Source organism: Scylla paramamosain, chromosome 25 (assembly GCF_035594125.1).
Source record: "Scylla paramamosain isolate STU-SP2022 chromosome 25, ASM3559412v1, whole genome shotgun sequence".
NCBI classification, from domain to species: Eukaryota; Metazoa; Arthropoda; class Malacostraca; order Decapoda; family Portunidae; genus Scylla; species Scylla paramamosain.
Genome location: NC_087175.1, coordinates 7,235,059 through 7,260,283, shown reverse-complemented (window position 1 = coordinate 7,260,283; position 25,225 = coordinate 7,235,059). Strand labels below are relative to the sequence as shown.

The following is a 25,225-nucleotide window of genomic DNA, read 5'->3' as shown; positions in this document are numbered from 1 at the left end:
ATTAGAATGGTCACTCTTTTTAAGAACAGGCTGAATGTAGACAAACTTCCAGCAAGAAGGAAAGGTAGATGTTGACAGACAGAGCTGAAAGAGTTTGACTAAGCAAGGTGCAAGCACGGAGGCATAGTTTCTTAGAACAATAGGAGGAACCCCATCCGGTCCATAAGCCTTCTGAGGGTTTAGGCCAGCAAGGCCATGGAAAACATCATTGCAAAGAATTTTAATAGGTAGCATGAAGTAGTCAGAGGGTGGGGAAGGAGGAACAAGCCCTGAATTGTCCAAAGTAGAGTTTTTAGCAAAGGTTTGAGTGAAGAGTTCAGATTTAGAGATAGATGTGATAGCAATGGTGCCATTTGGTTGAAATAAAGGAGGGAAAGAAGAAGAAGCAAAGTCATTGGAGATATTTTTGGCTAGATGCCAGAAGTCACGAGGGAAGTTACATATTGAAATATTTTGACACTTTATGTTAATGAAGGACGTTTTGGCTAGTTGGAGAACAGACTTGGCATGATTCCAGGCAGAAATATAAAGTGCATGAGGTTCTGGTGATGGAAGGCTCAAGTAACTTTTGTGGGCCACCTCTCTATCATGTATAGCACAGGAACAAGCTGTGTTAAACTAAGATTTGGAAGGTTTAGGTTGAGAAAAAGAGAGGAATGTACACCTCCATGCCAGACACTATCAATTCTGTTATGTGCTCAGCACACAAAGACGGGTCTCTGACACAGAAGCAGTAGTCATTCCAAGGAAAATCAGCAAAATACCTCCTCAAGTCCCCCCAACTAGCAGAGGCAAAATGCCAGAGGCACCTTCACTTAGGGAGATCCTGAGGAGGGATTGGAGTGATAGGACAAGATACAGATATGAGATTGTGATCAGAGGAGCACAACAGAGAAGAGAGGGTGATTTGGATTGAAAATGAAGATAGAGAAAGTAGGGAGGAACAGAAAAGGGACTACTGTCAGTTGCCTCAGACACCTGAGTTTCAGTGAGGAAAAAGAAGATGGGGTTTAGAAGTGGAGAGGTGGTGTTCTACAGATTGAAAATTAGATCTTAGACTGTGAATGTTGCAGAAGTTAATGAAGAAAAAGTTGAGGGGGGTGTCAAGACACTTAGGGTTGTTGTCAGAAGGGCAGTCCGACCTGGGGACATTTGTAGTCCGCTCCCCAGATGGGGAGTATGTTGGGGGAAAGCCAGAATATCACCAGTAGAGCAGCCTTGACGGAACCCATACTAGCGATCAGATAGAAGGTTGTGAAGTGATAGATGTTTAAGAATCTTCCTGTTGAGGATAGATTAAAAAACTTTATATTGGCAGGAAATTAAAGCAATAGGACGGTAGTTTGAGGGATCAGAATAGTCACTCTTTTTAGGAACAGTCTGAATGTAGGCAAACTTCCAGCAAGGAGGAAAGGTAGATGTTGACAGACAGAGATGAAAGAGTTTGACTAGGCAAGGTGCAAGCACGGAGGCACAGTTTCAGAGAACAATAGGAGGGACCCCATCAGGTCCATAATCCTTCCAAGGGTTTAGGACAGCAAGGGCATGGAAAACATCATTGCAAAGGACTGGAGCCATAGGACAAGATACAGATATGAGATTGTGATCAGAGGAGCCCAACGGAGAAGAGAGGATGACAGCATAAGCAGAAGGATTAGAGGTCAGGAAAAGGTCAAGAATGTTGGGCGTATCTCCAAGACGGTCAGGAATACGAGTAGGGTGTTGCACCAATTGCTCTAGGTCGTGGAGGATAGCAAAGTTGAAGGCTAGTTCACCAGGATGATCAGTGAAGGGAAAGGAAAGCCAAAGCTGGTGGTGAACATTGAAGTCTCCAAGAATGGAGATCTCTGCAAAAGGGAAGAGAATCAGAATGTGCTCCACTTTGGAAGTTAAGTAGTCAAAGAATTTCTTATAGTCAGAGGAGTTAGGAGAGAGATATACAGCACAGATAAATTTAGTTTGAGAGTGACTCTGTAGTCGTAGCCAGATGATGGAAAACTTAGAAGATTCATGAGCATGGGCACGAGAGCATGTTAAGTCATTGCACACATAAATGCAACATCCAGCTTTGGATTGAAAATGAGGATAGAGAAAGTGGAGGGAAGAGAAAAGGGGCTACTGTCAGTTGCCTCAGATGCCTGAGTTTCAGTGAGGAAAAGAAGATTAGGTTTAGTAGAGGAGAGGTGGCATTCTACAGATTGAAAATTAGATCTTGGACTGTGAATGTTGCAAAAGTTAGCAAAGAAAAAGTTGAGGGAGAGTGTCAAGACTCTTAGGGTCGTTATCAGAAGAGCAGTTTGACCTGGGGATATTTATGGTCCTCTCCCCAGATGGGAAGGGACCACAAATGTCCCCAGGTCAAACTGCTCTTCTGTACTATTAGGCCATCAAAGCAAACTACTTATATATAACTTAGCATATGTGACATAAATTTGCCTGTGGTATTTGATGAAAATATACACAATATTGGATAATAATAATCAAAATAAACTCATCATCAACACACAGCAGTTCTTAGGCAATATAAATGTAAAAAACAATAAAAAATATAAAAATGAGAACCCTACTTTTAGAGAAGGGGAAAAGAAGGAAGTCTTTTTGATGTTTATAGACTTGGAAAAGGTGTAAGATAAGATTGACAGGAAAGGACTACAAGGTTTTCTGAAAGTATAGAGAGTTGGAGGCAGATTGCTGAAAGGAGTGAAGAGTTTTTATGCAGGTAGCAGGGCATGTGTGAGAGTTAGTGATGATGTGACTTGAGTTCTTCCCTGTCAGAGTAGGTTTGCATCTGGGTTGTGTAATGTCACCATGGCTGTTCAGTTTGCATATAAATGGTGTGGTAAAGGAAGGGAATATGAGGGTGTTAAGCAAAGGCTTGAGTTTGATCAGTTGGAGCATAAGGATTTGGGATCTGATTCTGCTACTATTTGCTGATAATACAGCTCTGGTATCTGGTTCAGAGAGAAAGTTGAAAAGACTAGTGGAGGAGTTCAGGCATGTTTGTAGCAGGAGGTGGCTGAAAGTGATGGTAAAAAGTAGAGTAATGAAATGTTTGAGAGAGATAGATGGTGAAAGGATGGATGTAAGATTAAATAGAGAAGAGCTGGAAAAGGTGAATTGTTTCAAGTATTTAGTATCAGCAGTTACATTGGAAAGAAGAGTTGAGACAGAAATGAAGTGCAGGGTGAAAAAAAAGCAAGAAAAGTACTTAGTGAACTGAGAAAGATCTTTAAACATAAAACAATGGATGTGAATACAAAGAGAGGGTTATGTGAGGGAAGAATGGTGCCTACTGTGATGTATGGTGCTGAAACATGAAACATGGGGAGTAGAGGAGAAGAAACAGTTAAACATAATGGAAACAATATTGTTGTAGGACCATGTGCTGAGTAATGTGAAGGGACAGAATAAGAAATGGGGAAATAAGAAGAACTGGTGTTTTGAGAGAGTTGGCAGGATGGGCAGATCAGTGTGTGTTAAAATGGTTTAGGCAAGTGGAGATGGTGAAGGACAGTAAACTAGTAAAGAGAATAATATGGTCTGATGTGCACAGTGAAAGGTTAAGATGAAGGCCATGCCTGGAGTGGATAAACTGTGCAAAGAGAGCACTGAATGAGAGAGGAATGGCTGTTCAGCAAGCAAGAATTGTACATGATAGAAGTGAATGGAGAAACAGTGGTGAGTGCATGAAAATGATCCAGTCTCAACCCCTGGGAGGTGGCATGGGCAGACTTGGTGGGGTACAATAGCATAAGAATTCAGTTAGGGTTCAGGGCACTCTGTAGGAAGTATTGTGCATCTGCTGTGGTCTAGGAGTAAGTGTGAGGTTAGGAAGCAATCTTATTATGAAGGGGCAGGGATGAACCAGTGATTGCTGCTGGGCCTTGCTGTAGGTGTGTGTGGCCACCTGTACTGTGCCTGGACTCCTAGGCCTGTATACATAAAAACTCCTTATAAAACATTTAAATTTCCTCCCAGCTAAAAGTAAATACTAAAAGTGTGAATAAGAAACAAAAAATTTTCTTAAGTCACTTTTAGCCAGGAGTAAAAGTAAAATCTAAACTTGCTATACGTGCTATGCTTAGCTGTTAAGAAAGATCCTAACCATTATGTTTTTGCATTTGAATGTCAAAACAGTACATATAAGTATTTAATGTTAATTTATATTTCACTTTTTAATTGAAAAGAACTGGAGTATTGACATATTTTTCTGAGTTTAATCATGTACATGAGGCAAGTTCAGACTTGAACCTGCCCTGGGGATGTCAACAACAGTGACAGGGGGCAGCCTAGCCAAGCCAAGGAGAGAGAGAGGCAGTTCTCTCTGGCTAATTGGATTACACACTAGTTTCTGCTTAATGCAAAAAAAAGATTTTCAAAATTCTGCTTATCCCTGCAAACAGGTGTGGGGATGGCTGAGTTAACTGAATGCAATTAGATTTATTAAATTTCACTCCCTACAAGCAGCTGTGAGATGACTTGGTTAAACTGGGTTGTTACTGCCAACAGTGATGCTGGCAGTTATGGAAGTGTTATGGAAGTAATGATGGAAGAACAAACAATATGTATGCTAAATAACATGTTCTGTGTTATGAGAGTTGGAATGAACTAGTGTAATAAGTTAGTATTGTCTTAAGTTCCAGTGCTATGAAAGTTAAGTGAATGAGGGGAGTGTAATTGCCACATGTGCTGTCTCACAAGGTCCTGTGAGGCTGGTGGTGAGAGACTAATATGAGGCATGTATAACACTGAGGAAACTAAGTTAATTAGAATAGAGATTAAGGAAACTGAATTCATTATAGTAGTTAATCGCAGTAGTGAAGTTGTGGAGAGCTTAGCTGTAGAGAGACATATGGGTCACCCAGGAACTATCGCTGACCTAAGGATAAGATGGGCAGGCGCGAGGCGCCGAGGGCCAGCAGGGACTAAGCCCAGAGGGGCAGCTTCCTTTGTACCACCACCAAGTGAGTGTGACTACTTCAGGAAAGATCAGACCACTACAATACAGATGCAGGTGTTGCTTGGTGACAGGCCTCCTTAAGACCCCAAAAAACATTTGACTGTAGCTGCCTGGAGACAGCTAAAGGATTTTAGACCCACAAGGTGACGCGAATGTAATAAACGATTTGTGTCACCGTGTGGGTCTAAAATCCTTTAGCTGCCTCCGGGCAGCTACATGGGTTGAATTCAGAAGCATTTGTTAAATAGTATTTACTCTCAACAAGGGACTGAGGGGTGTGTGGGTGAGATTATTGAGTTAAATGCAAAAAGATAAGTTAAATCCAGTTACTTAGACTGTGTGGTGATGGGTTAAGTTAAATTTGGTAAAAAAAAATTTGTTATATTCCATTTATTCCCTGCAAGAGACACACACACATGACTCGTCATTGAGTAAACAAGCAGCAATCCAAGCTCCAGCAGAGAAAGATTTTGCTTGACCACGGCCACCACTTGGAGCCTAGAATGTGTTCCCAAGTAGGAGCTGTGCTCAAGTAAAGTTGTCCTGTTTCCAGAAATAAAAAATAAGGGAAAATTTAAGTAATAATAGACATAATAAAATAAGTAAAACCTCTAGCAAGGCGGACGCCATAGGTGGAAGTGGAATGTTGCCAACCGGGTCACCATTCTAGATGAGTGGAACGGACTCAGTAATCATGTTGTTAGTGCTAGGACATTAGAGAGCTTTAAGAGAAGATTAGACAAATTTATGGATGGGGATAATATATAGAAATAGGTAGGTATATTTCATACAGGGACTGCCACGTGTAAACCTGGTCACTTCTTGCACCTTCCCTTATTTCTTATGTTCTTATGTTCTTATTCCCAGGATTTGAGGAAGACATGGAAAAATGCAAGGAAGGAAAGTAGTTTTAATGGAGGGAATGATCAGCTTTTTGTCTCATCAACTCCTCTCCTCTAACTGACTGTCTTCAGCCTCTCTCTCATTGCCGCAATGTTGCATCTCTAGCTGTCTTCTACCGCTATTTTCATGCTAACTGCTCTTCTGATCTTGCTAACTGCATGCTTCCCCTCCTCCCACGGCCTCACTGCACAAGACTTTCTTCTTTCTCTCACCCCTATTCTGTCCACCTCTCTAACGCAAGAGTTAACCAGTATTCTCAATCATTCATCCCTTTCTCAGGTAAACTCTGGAACTCCCTGCCTGCTTCTGTATTTCCACCTTCCTATGACTTGAATTCCTTCAAGAGGGAGGTTTCAAGACACTTATTCATCAATTTTTGACCACTGCTTTGACCCTTTTGTGGGACTGGCATTTCAGTGGGCATTTTTTTTATTTATTGGATTTTTGTTGCCCTTGGCCAGTGTCCTTTCTACATGAAAAAAGAAAAGTGACCTCAATGAAAGAGTGAAAAAACTGGAAAAAAAACAACAACATGACCTGGAAGAGGAAAACAAAATTGAAATCTTCTCCTATGGTGTAAGAACTTGTCTATCTTCTTTTGCTTTTTTTCCTAATTCCATCACCTTGCATTTCTTTGCATTGAATTCTATTTCCTATTTCTTACTCCATTTATATATCTTATTTAGATCTTTCTGTAATATTTCACAATCCATATTGTTTTCCACTCTTTTCAATAATTTTGCATCGTCTGCAAACACTCATATAACTGTCAACCTCATCCACCATATCGTTGACATACACCAGAAACATTACGTGGGCTAAGACTGTCCCCTGTGGTACTCCACTTGTAACTCTACACCATTCTGATTTTTCTCCCTTTATTATTGTTCTCATTTCTCTGTCCCTCAAGAAGTCTGTAATCCAATTCAGTGTGTTGCCTTGCAAACCCCCTATATTTTGAATTTTCCATAGCAGTCTCTGGTGTGGTACCTTATCAAATGCTTTTTTTTAGTTCTAAATAAACAGTCTGCCCAACCCTCTCTCTCTCCTGAATTATATCAATTGCTCTACTATAAAAGCTCACTAAATTTGTGACACAAGATCTTCCACTTCTGAAACCAAATTGTCTGTCAGTCAATGTATGCATTTCTTTTAAATATTCCATCCATCTGTTTTTAACTATTCTTTCCACTATTTTTGCCACCACACTTGATAGGGACACTGGTCTGTAATTCAATGGATCTTCTTTATTACCTCCTTTAAAAATGGGCACAATATTGGCTCTCTTCCAGTCTAGAGGGATTTTTCCTTCCGTAAAAGAACATACTCTGGTATTGTGTATACTTCCTGCCACTTGTTCACAACATACTTAAGGAATATTTATTTATTTATTCTACCTCTTAATCTCTGGATGCAATAATTCTTATACGTCTGTCATCAGTAACACTGATGACTGGGGAATCCTGCAGCTTACATAACATGTTTGTCTTATCTTAATGTCCATCAGAGAGAGATAGGGACACTGGTCTGTAATTCAATGGATCTTCTTTATTACCTCCTTTAAAAATGGGCACAATATTGGCTCTCTTCCAGTCTAGAGGGATTTTTCCTTCCGTAAAAGAACATACTCTGGTATTGTGTATACTTCCTGCCAGTTGTTCACAACATACTTAAGGAATATTTATTTATTTATTCTACCTCTTAATCTCTGGATGCAATAATTCTTATACGTCTGTCATCAGTAACACTGATGACAGTGGGGAATCCTGCAGCTTACATAACATGTTTGTCTTATCTTAATGTCCATGAGAGAGAGAGAGAGAGAGAGAGAGAGAGAGAGAGAGAGAGAGAGAGAGAGAGAGAGAGAGAGAGAGAGAGAAAATAAATCTGAAGATGCTGTGTAGTGCATGAGTGTGGTGCCACTCCCTCTTTTTCCTTTTAACTTTTTTTAATCTAAACAGGTTCAATTACTTTACTTTACTTTCAAAATTTTCACCTTGGCCACTCTGTAACATGTTCTAGCATTAAAAAATTGTGGTAGTGTTACTCTGATTTTATTTGCAGGCACTGTTGTCTCTTCGGAGTATTAAATTCATGGGGGTGGGTGTAACTGGGAGAAAAGAAAGACACCTCACCTTGTCATACAAAACAAGCAGGTTTTATTTAGCCAATGTTCCACCATTTTCCAGAGTAGTTGATTCATAATATATTCCATGGGAACTTAGAGAAACAAGAACAGAGAAACTTAACATGCAAATTTCATCACACATTTCCCCCCAACATGATAGGTATTCCTACCTCCTAAAACCCAATTTTGAATTTTTCCCTCCAAAGCTGAAAGTTTAAGTGAGGTAGCTGGCATCTTCTAGTCACAAGTTACCCTGACTGCTATGGCAGGGGATCAGGTCCAAGACACGTATTACCCTAACACACTGACCACCACTGTATACTAGCTTCACTAGGCTATACTTCCCTTGACACTCCCACTTAACATGACCTACAGAAGGCACTCAACCTATCATTACATCCTGCAACAGAGAAAGAGAGTGGTAAAGGCAGCGGTGTACAAGCAGAGGGATGCTTTTGTCTCTGCCCGCCACAACACACCAACACACATATCATATTTCACTTATAATCACTTTAATACGCTTCACCCCACCACCAAACTAGTGTCACCGTCTTTCCTACTAGTAGTACATATATATAGTCATACATTATTTCAATCTTCAAAGATATTTACCTGCAACATAAAGAGAATGGTGAGGGTGGCAGTGTACAAGCAGAGGGGTGCTTTGTCTCTGCCCCAAGGGATGCCATGGGTGTCTCTGTCCACTGTCAGTCTTGCAAGTTGCCTTCATAACATTTAATTCCGTCTCTCCTCTTCCTTGCTATACAACATTGGGATCTATCATTTCATTAGTGAAATTGATCAAGAAATGTGGAAAAATTTAGTTGTAGGGACATAAGTTCTTGGTGTTGCTTTTAATAATTCTTTTTTTGGAGTGATTAATACCTGCTTTCCCACCTAGTCAAATGGAACATTAATGTTAACCCACTAAAAAGTTATTGTGTGTTGATCAACCTCCACAGTCGAATAATTCACTCACATTAAATATATAATATGAATTTGACCTGAAATATTTAGGAGGGTTATTCTTCTGATGCAATATTTGCCAACTGAGCAATTATTTATATTGCTCCTGTGGGCTATTCAACACACTGGGAGCTGAAAGGGGCATTACATCAGCCTCAAGAGTTTTGGCTGATGGTTACATTCTACCATTCTATCTCATCTTAGTCCCTGCAGTGCGACTGCCTAGTGCATTCCTCACAAGTTCTATCACATACAGAATGTCACCAAGGGCAGGCAGAACTCTCAATCACCTGAGCATCACTATACTCTTGTAGGATGCCTCTCCTTTGCCAAAAAGTGAAGTGTTGGGCTGTAATTCTGCCACCTAAAAGTAATTTTAGGTGCTTAAGAGTACCCCTCATCACTCCTAGCCACTAAAAGTCTTTTAGGTCTTTAAAGTGATTATGTATTACTTTTAAGGAACTTAAAGTAAAAGTAAAACTAGTCACTAAAAGTACTTTTAGCCTATTAAAAATGTTTATGTGTACAGGCCCTGGGGTGTAGTATGGTGAGTCACGAGAATGTCTCTTTCCAGCAGGGGCTGACAGGGCTAAGAGTGTGAATGATGTGTGCATGTGTGTGTGTGGTGCTTTGTTTGGGTCACCCCATGTGGGATTGTCAGTCTGGTGTATAGGTAGGTTGAAGAACATACTTTAAATTCATAAAATTTCGATCTGATGCTATGTCCTCTGTTTCCAACTGCTAGGAATGTACAGTATCTGTCTTTAGCAGATGATTAATATTTTCCTACTACAGAATTGTAAATGGCATTATATAGTTATTATTTTTTATTAACTTAAGTCCTGGTGTGGGTTTTAGATAAGTTTTCTGAAATATGAAATATGAAATATGAAACATGGAACACAATGCAATACAGTCCCTGTATTCTTTGTGAGAATTCTATTGTGAGAATGTCCTGCCATGCCAATAATACCTAAAATGTGTGAAATGTGTAGCATAAGTGTTTTATCACATAAGAAATAATAAAAAAAAAAAGTAACATAAAACATGTATTGTATTGACTAGTAAATTGCCTCACAAGTTAATTAAGTGCCTAAAATTGTTATATACATATGTTTTCTACTTCTAGCTACTAATATTTTATGATATCTGTTGAAAACAACAAGTCATGCATGTTTACAATAAGATATTTTAGTGTGTAAAAAATGCAAAATCTCTGACTTTGTGTATATGTAGCTAGGTTCATATGCTCACACAACCCCTCATAGCTCATGCCTAAAAACCATGAAAATGACAAAGAGGTGAATAGCAAGATATAAGAATTGTGTTTTCTAATCATTCTACTCTTTTCAGGAAAAAAAAAATCAAAATTTGCTTGGCATAAGGGGAAATATTTTGTGAAAAATGCTTGGCACCCAATGGGTTAAACATATTGATGCATAATTTACTCCAACCACTAAATATCTCAGACAAAATGTTCTCCATGACACTGGAGTATTGAAAATTGGGGAGTCATTTCATTATTGTGCATCAATTCATTGTTGTTGCCTTTACAACATGGTACAGTATTTGAATAATATATAAGTCAACCATCTTATAAATTCATGTAATTGAAATTTGCAGATTGTTATGAGTGGAAGATGACTTTTTTTATTTTATTTTATTTTTATTTATTTTTTATTACCAGAGATCATAATTTCATTGATTTTTTTGACTGGTTGCTGAGATATATTTTCAGTTCCTGCTCACCAGTATCATATTTTAGTGATGGGGTGTGAATATGATGCCAAGGATTGTGTAGTCAATATTTTTGGGCCTGTTTCTCTTGTAATAATTTTCTTTAGTAATATATGTGTATTACATATACATACATATATACATAAGGTTACTGATGATTCACTCTCTTGTAGGATTGGCTTGGAAAGGGGACTGCCAGCTGTTCTCTCTCTGTGGACTATTACAACAGGGCACTGTCTGGCTGGGAGCCTTTCCTTGAACCTTGGTTGTGAGTATGAAGTTTATTGTAATTAATTGACATAGTGTAGCTTAACAACATTTAACATTATGCTGTTCTTTGGAAATTATGTTTTTCTATGTATTGACCACCTTAATGTCCACCACTTGTGCAAGTAACTTTGTGTATCTTTATGTATGACAGGTGCAAGAAAAGAAGGGATGAAAGTATCACCAAAGGCAATTGCACTGTGATTTTTTAGCCTTAACAAAGTTTCAGATTTTCTTTTCTCATAGTATGTGTTAACAGATACCATATATTTCAGCAGATAAGATGACTTTCAGATAAGATGAACCCCCAAATTTTAGTCTGAATTTAATGGATTTAGCTGATGTCATTGGTATAAGATGACATCCAAACTACCAAACCATCTGTGGTGAAGTTTAGGTCAGTGAGCACCAGACATCTGAGATGGTGATATACCAGTACAATGAATAAAATACCTTAAATGTATTACCAGTAATCAGGCACCATCATCTTGAAGCACAAAAGTAAATCTAAAATAAAATTTCCACCAGGTGTTTTTGTACATTTTCATGAAGAAGGATGGATGGATAATGATGGTGTAAAATTATGTGCAATATGATAAGTTTTCCTAAACATAAACAAACACTTGCCTCGCACTGCCTGTGTGTGTCGGGCTGCAGCTGTAATCTTCTATATAACATGTTTCTTTTAATTAGATATGCTGACATTCTTGAAAATTTTTCTCAATGTATGAACTTCGTTCCTATACAACATTGCAAGCTGGAGAGATTCATTTTCTCCCCAGTTGGTTTTCCCTTGCCGCTTAGCTTGGGGTTCCATGCCTTGAAAATCTTTATATAAATCCTTCAGCTTTGGGAAAAACTGGGGAATATTTGCACAGCCTTTTGCTCTGTCTCTTCATATACAATGTAGTTGTATTACATTAAGTTTTGTAAACACATTTTTCAATGGGAATACGTTTCAGCACATTTTCTCAAGATGGATTCCTATTTTATTATGTCTAATTTCCCAAAAAGTCATAATATATGGTTGTTTATTTATAATGGTATTTTGTGTAAAATTTTAAGGTCATTGTGTTTGTATCTGGCATATGGGGCGACCCACTTTTTTGTGTCTTAGGATGATTCAAGTGTTATCTTATATACCAAAATATATGGTACATTAATACTTTTTCCATAGTTGTTTGTACATGGTGAGGGGAATGAAACAGGTCTACAAAATATTAATACAAGGAATACAAGTGGATGGGTTGATTGGTAGGTACAACATGATACAATACAACTGTATCACACAGGTGTCGGGCAGAATGGAACAAGGGCTTATCAAGGGACCTGAGTGGTGAACGACTGTCCCTTACCATTACTACAGAGGAAACCATCAATATGAACCTAACCAATGCCCTTCTTGATTTGTGCCACACTGTCAAGTCCACCTGGACACAAGACTACTACAACAGGGACAGGTATTTGCCACCTGGTTGTAGTGTAGATGATTTGAACCAAGCTTCTTTTATCCTGACCTTACATCTTCTATTGTCTAATTTATCCTCATGTTCCTTGGTTGCACCACTTTCACTTCCAATGCATTTCCAGTGTTAATACTTCTACCTTTGAAACAGTTTTTCTTTACAGTTAAATCAAGTCTTTTCAGTTGTGCTCATAACCCTTATTCTTCCACCATTTCTTACAGAAGAACTTCCCTGTCCACTTTTCTTATTCCATATCAGATTGAACATCATAACCATATCCTCTCTTTTCTCTTCTTTTCTTCAATTTTGTAAGTCATAAGTCTTAGTTTAGCCAGTCTCTCTGCATATGACAAATTTGTTTGACCTTGATTTGGTTTAATTGTAGCTTTTTGTATCCTTTCAAATTTAATGTTTTTTCTTGTAGGCATCTTCAAGCCTTTACATAATCATTCATAATGTATATGCTGTCAATGTTCAAATTTTTTTCCATATAGTATAAACTAACCAGTTACCAATTCACCTATCACAATATTTTTTGGGGATTATAAATCTCTGTGACTGGAGAGAGAATAGTCTGTTCATTGTAAATGATGAATTATCTATTATTTACTCGTGCCAGTAAAATATTGGTGATTGCCAGGCTGAGTAAAGTAAATGGAAATTGACCTTGGGACTTTTGCAGTTCCTGAAGTTTTGTGATTCCCACACAAGCATTCTTTTTTATTTCAAGAATTTGAGAGTGTAGTGAATACAGTTCTTGTGCCCCAAGAATGGAACCCAGTGCTCATCTACATTACATACGTGGCCAAGGGTGTAAAAGTGTGCATTTTTATCCAATGCTCTGTTGGTCACAGAGCTGAGGATTCTCACATATGAAGAAAATAACAAGTCCTAAATATGCCTTTACTAGAAAAACAAGAGAGGAGAAATGACATGATAGAGGTATACAAGAAACTTCACAGTCACAGTGTCCCATAATCCTGGTTCTTCTTGTTATCCACAAACAGTCGTATAGGACACAATCTGAAACTGACTAAGTAAGGTGACTGGAGGACCAGCATGAAAGGGAATTGGTTTATGTCAGTACCATAAATTATTTGTTTCAAGGAGAGGTAAAACAGACACATGGGATTATAATGGTATGCAAGGAGGAGGCAGTAGGCACCTGCCAAAACGATAATTACTCCCAGTGAGGTCTAAAGCACTGGATCAGGGGGTGCTGTGAACTTATCATTAAACCCAGCTGTGACCTCACTGAATGTTTCCCTTTGTGTCTCACAACACAAGGGGGCAATCACAGCCTGCCCTCTAAAGACAACTCTCTTCCTCCACACAAAACTACAAGCATCTAATAACACACACACCCTTCACTCAAAATTTCAAAATTATCGTGGCGACTCCTACACCAGCCTCAGAGTCCCCATCTGGGGAGGGGACCACAAATGTCCCTAGGTCTGACTGCCCTTCTGACAACGACCTTAAGTGTCTTGACACCCGCCTAAACTTTTTCTTCATTAACTTCTGCAACATTTGCAGTCTAAGATCTAATTTTCAATCTGTAGAACACCACCTCTCCTCTTCTAAACTTCATTTTCTTTTCCTCACTGAAACTCAGGTGTCTGAGGCAACTGACAGTAGCCCCTTTTCTGTTCCCTCCTACTTTCTCTATCTTCATTTTTGATCCAAAGCTGGATGTTAGGTTTATGTGCACAATGACTTAACCTGATCTCGTGCCCACGCTCTTGAATCTTCCGAGTTTTCCACCATCTGGCTACGACTACAGAGTCACTCTCAAACTAAATTTATTTGTGCTGTATACCCCTCACCTAACTCCTCTGACTATAAGAAATTTTTTGACTACTTAACTTCCAAAGTGGAGCACATTCTGACTCTTCCCTTTTAGAGAGATCTCCATTCTTGGAGAGTTCAGTGTTCACCATCAGCTTTGGCTTTCCTCTCCCTTCACTGACCATCCTGGTGAACTAGCCTTCAACTTTGCTATGCTCCACAACCAAGAGCAATTGGTGCAACACCCTACTTGTATTCCTGACCCTCTTGGAGATATGCCCAACATTCTTGACCTATTACTGACCTCTAATCCTTCTGCTTATGCTGTTACCCTCTCTTCTCCTTTGGGCTCCTCCAGTCACAATCTCATATCTGTATCTTGTCCTATCGCTCCAATTCCTCCTCAGGATTCCCCTAAGCAAAGGTGCCTTTGGCCTTTTGCCTCTGCTAGTTGGGCAGACCTGAGGAGGTATTTTGCTGATTTTCCTTGGAATGACTACTGTTTCCCTGTCAGAGACCTGTCTTTGTGTGCCGAGTGCATAACAGAGGTGATAGTGTCTGGCATGGAGGCATACATTTCTCACTGTTTTTCTCGACCTAAACCTTCCAAATCTTGTTCTCATGCTATACATGATAGAGAGGTGGCCCACAAGAGATACTTAAGCCTTCCATCACCAGAATCGCCTGCAATTTTTATTTCTGCCCAGAACCATCCCAAGTCTGTTCTCCAAATAGCCAAAAACTCCTTCATTAACAGAAAGTGTCAAAATCTTTCAAAATCTAACTCTCCTCATGACTTTTGGCATCTAGCCAAAAATATCTCCAATGACTTTGCTTCTTCTTCTTTCCCTCCTTTATTTCAACCAAATGGCACCACTGCTATCACATCTATTTCTAAAGCTAAACTCTGCCCAGACCTTTGCTAAAAAATCTACCTTGGATGATTCAGGGCTTGTTCCTCCCTCTCCTCCACCCTCTGACTACTTCATGCTACCTATTATGCTACCTTGGATGATTCTGGGCTTGTTCCTCCCTCTCCTCCACCCTCTGACTACTTCATGCTACCTATTAAAATTCTTCGCAATGATGTTTTCCATGCCCTTGCTGGCCTAAACCCTCGGAAGACTTATGGACCTGATGGGGTCCCTCCTATTGTTCTCCAAAACTGTGCCTCTGTGCTTGCACCTTACCTAGTCAAACTCTTTCAGCTCTGTGTGTCAACATCTACCTTTCCTTCTTGCTAGAAGTTTGCCTACATTCAGCCTGTTCCTAAAGAGGGTGACCATTCTGATCCCTCAAACTACCGTCTTATTGCTTTAATTTCCTGCCTATCTAAAGTTTTTTTAATCTCCCCTCAACAGGAAGATTCTTAAACATCTATCTCATCACAGCCTTCTATCTAATCGCCAGTATCGGCTCCATCAAGGCCGCTCTACTAGTGATCTGGCTTTCCTTACTGAGTCTTGGTCATCCTCTTTTAAAGATTTTGGTGAAACTTTTGCTGTTGCCTTGGATATATCAAAAGCTTTTGGTAGAGTCTGGCACAAAGCTTTGATTTCCAAACTACCCTCCTACAGCTTCTATCCTTCTCTCTGTAACTTCATCTCAAGTTTCCTCTCTGACTGTTCTATTGCTGCTGTGGTAGATAGTCTCTGTTCTTCTAAATTTATTGATAGTGGTGTTCCTCAGGGTTCTTTCCTGTCACCAGTCTCTTCTTATTATTCATCAATGACCTTCTTAACCAAACTTCTTGTCCTATCTACTCTTACGCTGATGATATCACCCTGCACTTTTCCACGTCTTTTCATAGACATCCAACACTTCAGAAAGTAAACATTTCATGCAGGGAAGCCACAGAATGCCGGACTTCTGATCTTTCTAGTATTTCTGATTGGGGCAGAGCAAACTTGGTATTCTTCAATGCCTCAAAAACTCAATTCCTCCATCTATCAACCTGACAACCTTCCAGACAACTATTGCCTCTTCTTCAATGACACTCAACTGTCCCCCTCTTCTACGCTGAACATCCTTGGTCTGTCCTTTACTTATAATCTGAACTGGAAACTTCACATCTCATCTCTAGCTAAAACAGCTTCTATGAAGTTGGGCATTCTGAGACATCTCCACCACTTTTTCTCACTCCCCCCAGATGCTAACTCTGTACAAGGGCCTTATCCGTCCATGTATCGAATATGCTTCACATGTCTGGGGGATTCCACTCATACTGCTCTTCTGGACAGGGTGCAATCAAAAGCTTTTCGTCTCATCATATCCTCTCCTCTAACTGACTGTCTTCAGCCTCTTTCTCATTGCCGCAATGTTGCATCTCTAGCTGTCTTCTACCGCTATTTTCATGCTAACTGCTCTTCTGATCTTGCGAACTGCTTACCTCCCCTCCTCCCATGGCTTTGCTGCACAAGACTTTTTCTTTCTCTCACCCCTGTTCTGTCCACCTCTAATGCAAGAGTTAACCAGTATTCTCAATCATTCATCCCTTTCTCTGGTAAACTCTGGAATTCTCTGCCTACTTCTGTATTTCCACCTTCCTATGACTTGAATTCCTTTCAAGAGGGAGGTTTCAAGACCGTTATCCTTCAATTTTTTGACTACCACTTTGGACACTGTTCTGGGACTGGGATCTCAGTGGGCTTTTTTTTCATTGGATTTTTGTTGCCCTTGGCCAGTGTCCCTCCTACATAAAAAAAAAAAAAAAAAAATAAAAAAAACAGTCATTCTACCAAAGTTGGGGATATCTTAAAAAGATATCTTCTCATGTCAAGGTAAGCATGCAACGGCAAGAACTGTGACCCAGCCTAATTTTGCCAAGACAGTGGCACATGTTACTTGAGAGCTTGTTGTCAGTTCTAATGGTCAGTGGCTTGCATTACTTAACCAAACCTTCAAACCTTAGAAGTTAGCTGAGCTTTTGTAAAGTTGGTCTCCCAGGATGCATTATCCTTGGTTAAAATTCAGCTGCCGCATTTGTCAGGGCTAATCCTTATGAGACTCTCATAAAAATGATACCATGGTTTGAGGGATTGTGGGTTTGTTAATGTTAATAGCTTTCCTGTAAGATGATCATTAGATCTTCAGGGAAGTTAAAATAAGCTAAAATGCAAGATCATTTCCTTTCACCATCTGAGTAAGAAAAGGGCACAAAATTTGGTCTACAGAAGTTTCTTATTCAGGAGACACCAAAACTGAATATGGAAATTATGAATTTAAGATACATGAAGGATGAACTCAAGTAAAAATTAGATACAATGTCTCCCCTCACAACACATCTCCTGGTAGAAATCCCCAGATATCAATGGAGTTCCTGGTTATAATTGATTATATTGCTACAAGTCTGAGTACTTCTATTTGGGGCTGTATTAACAAAGATTCTCAGCCATCTGTTCAGCCTTCTGCTTAGCCCTGTGCTTATCTCCTAATCTTGCTTAAGGCTGGGCCAAGTATAAAACTTAAGTCCCAGTATGAAATGGTGAAATCTTATTGTGTTGATTCTCCACTTACATATTTTAAGGAAAAGGAAAAAAAAAAATGATGAAAACAAAGTAAAAAAGAAAAAAAAAAATACTTGTATGAGTGAAAGAGAGCAAAAATTAATAAATACTTTTACTTTAAACATTCATAAGATAGAAGTCTTAATGTTTTCCAGGCCAAGGAGGATTCCTTTCTATCATTTCCCCCTCTCTGGTTGAAGACCATGAGGTGGGACTACCTATCTAACTAGCCTAAGGTACTTTGAGATCCTGTTAGTGCTTATCTGATTGGTAACCTAGGGTGTGGATGGATGAGTTGGGCAGCGTCCCTCTCAGGCAGGTTGGGGTCTAGGTTGTGTGGCCATTGGTGGCCACCTGGTCCTGCTGGCATTGGTGAGGGTGAAAGGATAACCGAGATGGCATCCCTTGAAGTCTGCAGGTGTCCCTGGTGGTCCCTCATGGTCCCTGAGCGTACCTTGTGGTCCCTTCCTGATGATTACTTTCTCTCAGCCATCTCTTCCTGGAAATTCCTCCCTCTTGGCAGTCCCATCCTCTCAGCAGTTCCTTCCTCTTGGAGGTCCCTTCTTGGCAATTATTTCCTCCTGGCTGTCCCTTCCTCTTGGTGGTCCCTTCCTGGTGATTCCTTCCTCTTGGTGGTCACTTCCTGGTGATTCCTTCCTCTTGGCAGTCCATTTCTCTTGACAGTCTCTTCCTGGCGATCCCTTCCTCTTAGTGGTTACTTCCGTGACAATACCTGCAGAGGGATTGAGGTGTCACTTCCCTGCTGGTTACCTAGTTGGTGTTATCAGCACAGGGTTGGTCTTCCACTCACTGTGTACTTTTTTTTTGTAGAAGCACCGGACAAGGGCAATGGAATTGCAATAAAAAAAAGACCCACTAAGGTGCCAGTCCCCTAACAGAGTTGAAAGTGGTAGTCAAAAAATTACAGGATAAGTGTCTTGAAACTTCCCTCTTGAAAGAGTTTAAGTCATAGGAAAGAGGAAATACAGAAGAAGCCAGGGAGTTCCAGAGTTTACCAGAGTTTACCAGGATGAATGATTAGAGAGGTGGACAGAATAGGGGTGAGAGAAATAAGAAAGTCTTGCGCAGCAAGGCCATGGGAGGAGGGAAGGTATGCAGTTAGCAAGATAAGAGCAGTTAGCATGAAAATAGTGGTAGAAGATAGCAAGAGATGTAATATTGTGGCGATGAGAAAGAGGCTGAAGAATGTTAGTTAGTTAGAGGAGAGAAGTTGATAAGGTGAAAAGCTTTTGATTTCACCCTGTCAAAAAGAGCAGTATGAATGAAACCCCCAGACATGAGAACCATACTCCATACATGGATGGATAAGGCCCCTGTACTGAGTTAGCAATTGGAAGGGTGAGATAAACTGGTGGAGACGACTCAGAATACCTAACTTCGTAGAAGCTGTTTTCAGTAGAGATGAAGTGTGAAGTTTCCAGTTTAGATTATAAGTCACAGACTGAGGATGTTCACTTTAGAAAATGAGGACAGTTGAATGTCATTGAAGAAGAGGGGATAGTTGTTATGAAGGTTGTGTTGAGTTGATAGATGGAGGAATTGAACTTTTGAGACATTGAACAATATTAAGTTTGCTCTGCCCCAATCAGAAATTTTAGAGACATCTGAAGTCAGGCATTCTGTGGCTTCCTTGCATGGAACTGTTTACTTCCTGAAGTTCTAGACATCTATGAAAAGATGTGGAAAAGTGCAGGGTGGAATCATAAGTGTAGGAATGGATAGGAAAAGAAGCTTGGTTTAGATCATAGATGAATAATAGGAAGATAGTGGATGACATGACAGAACCCTAAGGAACACCACTGTTAATAGATTTAGGAGAAGAACAGTAACCATCTACCACAGCAGCAATAGAACTGTCAGAAAGGAAACTTGAGATGAAGTTACAGAGAGAAGGATAGAAGCTGTACAAGAGTAGTTTGGAAATCAAAGCTTTATGCCAGACTGTATCTAAAACTTTTGATGTATCTAAGGCAATAGCAAAAATTTCACTAAAATCTCTAAAAGGGGATGACTAAGACTCAGTAAGGAAAGCCAGAAGATCACCAGTAGAATGGCCTTGATGGAACCCATACTGGCTGTCAGATACAAGGTTGTGAAGTGATAAATGTTTAAGAATTTTCCTGTTTTAGCAAGAAGGAAAGGTAGATGTTGACAGACAGAGTTGAAAGAGTTTGACTAGGCAAAGTGCAAGCACGAGGGTGCAGTTTCAGAAAACAATAGGAGGGATCCCATCAGGTCCATAAGCCTTCTGAGGGTTTAGGCCAGTGAGGGCATGAAAATCATAGTGAAGAATTTTAATAGGTAGCATGAAGTAGTCGAAGGGTGGAGAAGAGGGAGGAACAAGCCCTGAATTGTCTAAGGTAGAGATAGCTACCTTTCTAGCTGGCTTTCTTTACTGAGTCTTGGTCATTCTCTTTTAGAGATTTTGGTGAAGCTTTTGTAGTTGTTTTAGATATATCAAAAGCTTTTGATATAGTCTGGCATAAAACTTTGGTTTCCAAACTACCCTCTTACTGCTCCTATCCTTCTCTCTGTAACCTCATCTCAAGTTTCCTTTCTGTGGTAGATGGTCACGGTTCTTTTCCTAAATCTATTAACAGTGATGCTTCTCAGGGATCTGTCTTATCACCCACTCTCTTCAGGAACAAGCCCTGAATTGTCCAAGGTAGAGATAGCTACCTTTCTAGCTGGCTTTCTTTACTGAGTCTTGGTCATTCTCTTTTAGAGATTTTGGTGAAGCTTTTGTAGTTGTTTTAGACATATCAAAAGCTTTTGATATAGTCTGGCACAAAACTTTGGTTTCCAAACTACCCTCTTACTGCTCCTATCCTTCTCTCTGTAACCTCATCTCAAGTTTCCTTTCTGACTGTTCTATTGCTGCTGTGGTAGATGGTCACGGTTCTTTTCCTAAATCTATTAACAGTGGTGCTTCTCAGAGATCTGTCTTATCACCCACTCTCTTCCTATTATTCATCAATGATCTTCTAAACCAAACTTCTTGTCCTATCCACTCCTATGCTGATGCTGCCACCCTGTTTTTTCCTAGATGTCCAATTCTTCAGGAAATAAACAGTTCATGCAGGGAAGCCACAGAATGCCTGACTTCTGATCTCCTCAAAATTTCTGATTGGAGCAAAGCAAAGTATTGTTCAGTGCTCTATCTATCAACTAGACACAAACTTCCAAACAACTATCCCCTCTACTTCAATGACACTCAATTGTCCCTCTCTTCTACATTGAACATCCTTGGTCTATCCTTTACTTATAATCTAAACTGGATACTTCACATCTCATCTCTAGTTAAAACAGCATCTGTGAAGTTAGGCATTCTGAGTTGTCTCTGCCAGTTTTTCTCATCTCTCCCCGCCATTTGCTAACTCTGTACAAGGGCCTTATCTGCCTATGTATGGAGTATGCTTCATATGTATGGGATGGTTCCACTCATATTGCTATTTTAGACAGGGTGGAATCAAAAGCTTTTTGTCTTATCAACTCCTATCCTCTAACTGACTGTCTTCAGCCTCTTTCTCATTGCCACAATATTGCATCTCTTGCTATCTTCTATTGCTATTTTCATGGTAACTGCTCTTCTGATTCTGTTAACTGCATGCCTCCTCTCCTCCCATGGCCTCGCTGTACAAGAATTTCTTCTTTCTCACATCCCTATTCTGTCCACCTCTCTAATGCAAGAGTTAATCAGCATTCATAATCATTAATCCCTTTCTGTAACTCCTTTCTGGTTAACTCTGGAACTCCTTGCCTGCTTCTTTATTTCCTCCTTCCTGTGACTTGAAGTTTCAAGAGTGAGGTTTCAAGAAATTTATCCTTTAATTTTAAATGATTCTCTTGATGTCTCTTTTGGTACTGGTGCCTAAGAGGGATTTCTTTTTTTTCTGATTTTATCTCCCTTAACCAGTGATCCTCTTATGAAAAGAAAAAAAAAATTGAGTGGCATTATATAGGAAGGCATTACATGTGTAGTGTGGCTGCTACCTGACTATTGGAGGAGTTAATGAGAGGAGCAGAGATGAAACAAATGTAGGAAAGGCTTTCACATAGTTTTGTTTACCTTCTTGTGATTTTAAGGAAAAGGGCTATGCAGTTATTGCCCCCATCTCCATATCTAATGTTAACCAGTTTGACTTACAAATGATAAATATTTCACTAATAATTTGCATTATGACTTTCTCAGATTGGATGTTGAGGCATGCATTGCCTCAGGGCAGGAACACAGGGAAGAAAGTGATAGCAGCAGTAGTAACAACACATTCAAGACAGCACTGGTCAGTCCTCAGGGATACCGACGCCGCTCTCCGTTTATACCTTTTGGCCTCAAGAATGACACTGGCTGTGATCTTTCCTTTGCCACTTTGACCACCACCCCTGACAAGTAAGCACCACTGACATTTGTTACTGATTTTTACAGTAGTTACTTCTCAGTTTTGTTATTTAAAGCAACGTGGAATTTGTGCTATATGAAATGTTTATGTAAGCTTTAGCCTGTTATAACAGGACTCCCTGTATTCAAAACACTGAAAAGTATTTATTTATGCCAACCACATACCCTAGCACTATGTGAGTGTGTTTTGTTTTCTCATTCATGGTGGTGCAGCAGTGGGACCAACATATTAATGTGTGTTTTATCCTCCTATTCACTGTGACACAGCAGTGTGGCACCGCCACACTGTGTACTTTGTCCTCACATTCAGCGTGATCCAGCAATGCATCACTGTCACACTGTGTGTTTTGTTCTCACATTAAGGGTGATACAGCAGTGCTACTACCACATGAGTGTGTCTTTTGTCTTTACATTTGGTGTGACCCAGCAGTGTGGCACCACACTGTGTGTATTTTGTCATCACATTTGGCATGACACAGCAGTGCATTGCCATCCCATTTAGAACTGCATGAGTGTTTGTGTTTTGCCTCACTTTTAGCTTGATGCAATGGTGGGGTAGTGCAGGAGGAAGTGTCTTGATCTTGATCTTGATGGTATGGTAGCTCAGGATCGCTCCTAAGCCAGGCCTTTGGATAGGCAACTCCTGTAGAAGGGGAAAAAAAGAGAAACAAACAGCATCCTCTACACTAAAGGTTAGGGCACACGGGATAGATGGGAAGGTGTTAGGTTGGATAGGGTCATGGCTTAGCGACAGGCAACAGAGAGTTGTAATAAACAGCTTGAAATCCGAGTGGGGTCATGTAATTAGTGGGGTGCCACAGGGATCCGTATTAGGGCCATTGTTATTTCTAATATATATCAATGACTTGGATAGTGGAATTAGTAGTGATGTTAGTAAATTTCCGGATGACACAAAGATAGGTAGATTAATTAGGTCAGAATCAGATACCATCGCCTTGCAGGCAGATTTAGATAGGATGAATGAATGGATGGACAGATGGCAAATGCAATTTAATATCAATAAATGTAAAGTACTTAGCATAGGTAGAGGAAACCCACACAGTAGGTACACATTAAACAACCAAACTCTGGTAGGTACGGGGTACGAGAAAAATTTAGGAGTTGTAGTTAGCTCTGAACTCCGTTGAGGAAAACAATGCATAGAGGCCAGAAACAAGGCAAATAGGGTACTAGGATTAATTTTTAGGAGTGTTAAAAGTAGAAGGTCGGAAGTAATATTAAAGTTATACTGGGTGCTGGTCAGACCTCATCTAGACTACGCTGTGCAGTTCTGGTCCCCACATTACAGGAAAGATATAGGTCTATTAGAATCAGTACAGAGGAGAATGACTAAAAGGATACAGGGGATGAGGAGTATTTCTTATGAGGCAAGATTGATGTTGTTAAATTTACATTCTTTAGAGAGAAGTAGGTTAAGAGAGGACCTGGTAGAAGTCTTTAAGTGGTATAAGGATTATAACAAGGGGGATGTAAGCAAAATTCTTAGAATCTGCAACCAGGGTAGAACAAGAAATAACAGGTTCAAGCTTGAAAAATTTAGGTTTAGGAAGGAGATAAGAAAAAATTGGTTCACAAATAGAGTGGTAGATGAGTGGAATGGACTCAGTAATCATGTTGTTAGTGCTAGGACATTAGAGAGCTTTAAGAGAAGATTGGACAGGTTTATAGATGGGGAAAATAGATGGAAATAGGTAGGTGTATTTCATACAGGGACTGCCACGTGTAAGCCTGGTCGCTTCTTGCTGCTTCCCTTATTTCTTATGTTCTTATGTTCTTAATTGTTCCTACATCTGGCATGCTACATTCTCTCCAGAAACTCTTTCACTGCCTCAATCATTCTTTCATTTGCCTCTCTACACAGTCCCAGCAACAACACCATCCACTCCTTTCCTGTCTTCTCCACTCTTTCATTCCTATCATGCCCTAACTCAGTCAGTATCACTTGCATCATCTCATTCCTGTCTCTGGCATACTTCACACACTCCAGCACCACATGTTCCACCGTCTCATCTTCTCCCATGTCACACATCTGGCACACTTTGCTGCGGGACTTAGGCCACCTGTAACTCCTTGTGTTCACATCCATACACTGTGCCCTCACTCAGAAGAGATCACTGCCCAGGCTTCCATCATACCACCTTTCATACCTTGGGGCCCCTTTCACCTTGTACCATTCCAGAGTCTTCTTTCTTTCCATCTCATTCTTTCATTCATTCAGTCCCACACATTTCACTTCTTTGTCTATCTCATTCTTCCATTTTCTCACATCCCATTCAGCTTCCACTCTGCCTCCTTTTGTTACCACCCATTCACGCTCATTTTGATTCCTCCCAGCCATTCTTGTCACCCACACAACTTGCAATCCATTCCTGTCTGTCATTCTTATGCACCTCTTCCTCCATTTGCTTCCACTTTCATTCCACAGGTACACCTTCCTTGCTCTTCTTGCATCATCCATTCTCTCAAGCCTAATCTTGTACCTAAGTGTGGCTTTTGTGAGTCTTCCCCTAAAGGTGTTCCATCCCATATCACCTCTCAAGGCTTCAGCTGCTGTGCACCTCGGTGCACTCAATGCCATCCTTGCTACTCTATTCTGGCCCACTTCTAACTTATCGATTTCACTTTCATTCCATGCAATCACATCCATACCATACATTATACTTGGCACAGCCACACTCTTCCATACTTCTCTCAACACATCATACTTACTTGCTCTCATCCTTGCCGTGCTTCCCAATCAACCTACCCACTGGTTTACCATACTTATCTTTTCATTCTTTGCCTTTCCATTCCCACTAGGACTCACCCACATTCCTAAGTACTTGTAATCTTGCACCTGTTTCAACTCATTCTCTCCAAGTCTCCATACCACATTACTTTCATCCTCTGACCTATTCACAATCATTACCTTGCTTTTCTCACTGCTAAACCTTACTCTAAAGTCTTTTCCATAGCCATCCACAACATCCAACAAACTTTAAAGCTCGTCTGCCAATTCACTCATAACAACTACGTCATCTGCATAAAGAAGCACACATACTTTATTATTCCCCACACTTACCC

General features: G+C 40.1%; 1 protein-coding gene across 5 annotated transcripts in view; it reads left to right on the top strand.

Moving 5' to 3' along the window:
- Positions 1–25,225, top strand: part of LOC135113190 (intermembrane lipid transfer protein VPS13D-like) — a 475,970-nt gene that overhangs the window by 242,657 nt on the left and 208,088 nt on the right. For all 5 annotated transcript variants that reach the window (XM_064028315.1, XM_064028317.1, XM_064028314.1 and 2 more), the window contains 3 exons: positions 10,868–10,962; positions 12,254–12,421; positions 21,935–22,132. In XM_064028315.1, the coding sequence (XP_063884385.1) occupies positions 10,868–10,962; positions 12,254–12,421; positions 21,935–22,132 (461 nt within the window). The remainder of the gene's footprint in view (positions 1–10,867; positions 10,963–12,253; positions 12,422–21,934; positions 22,133–25,225) is intronic.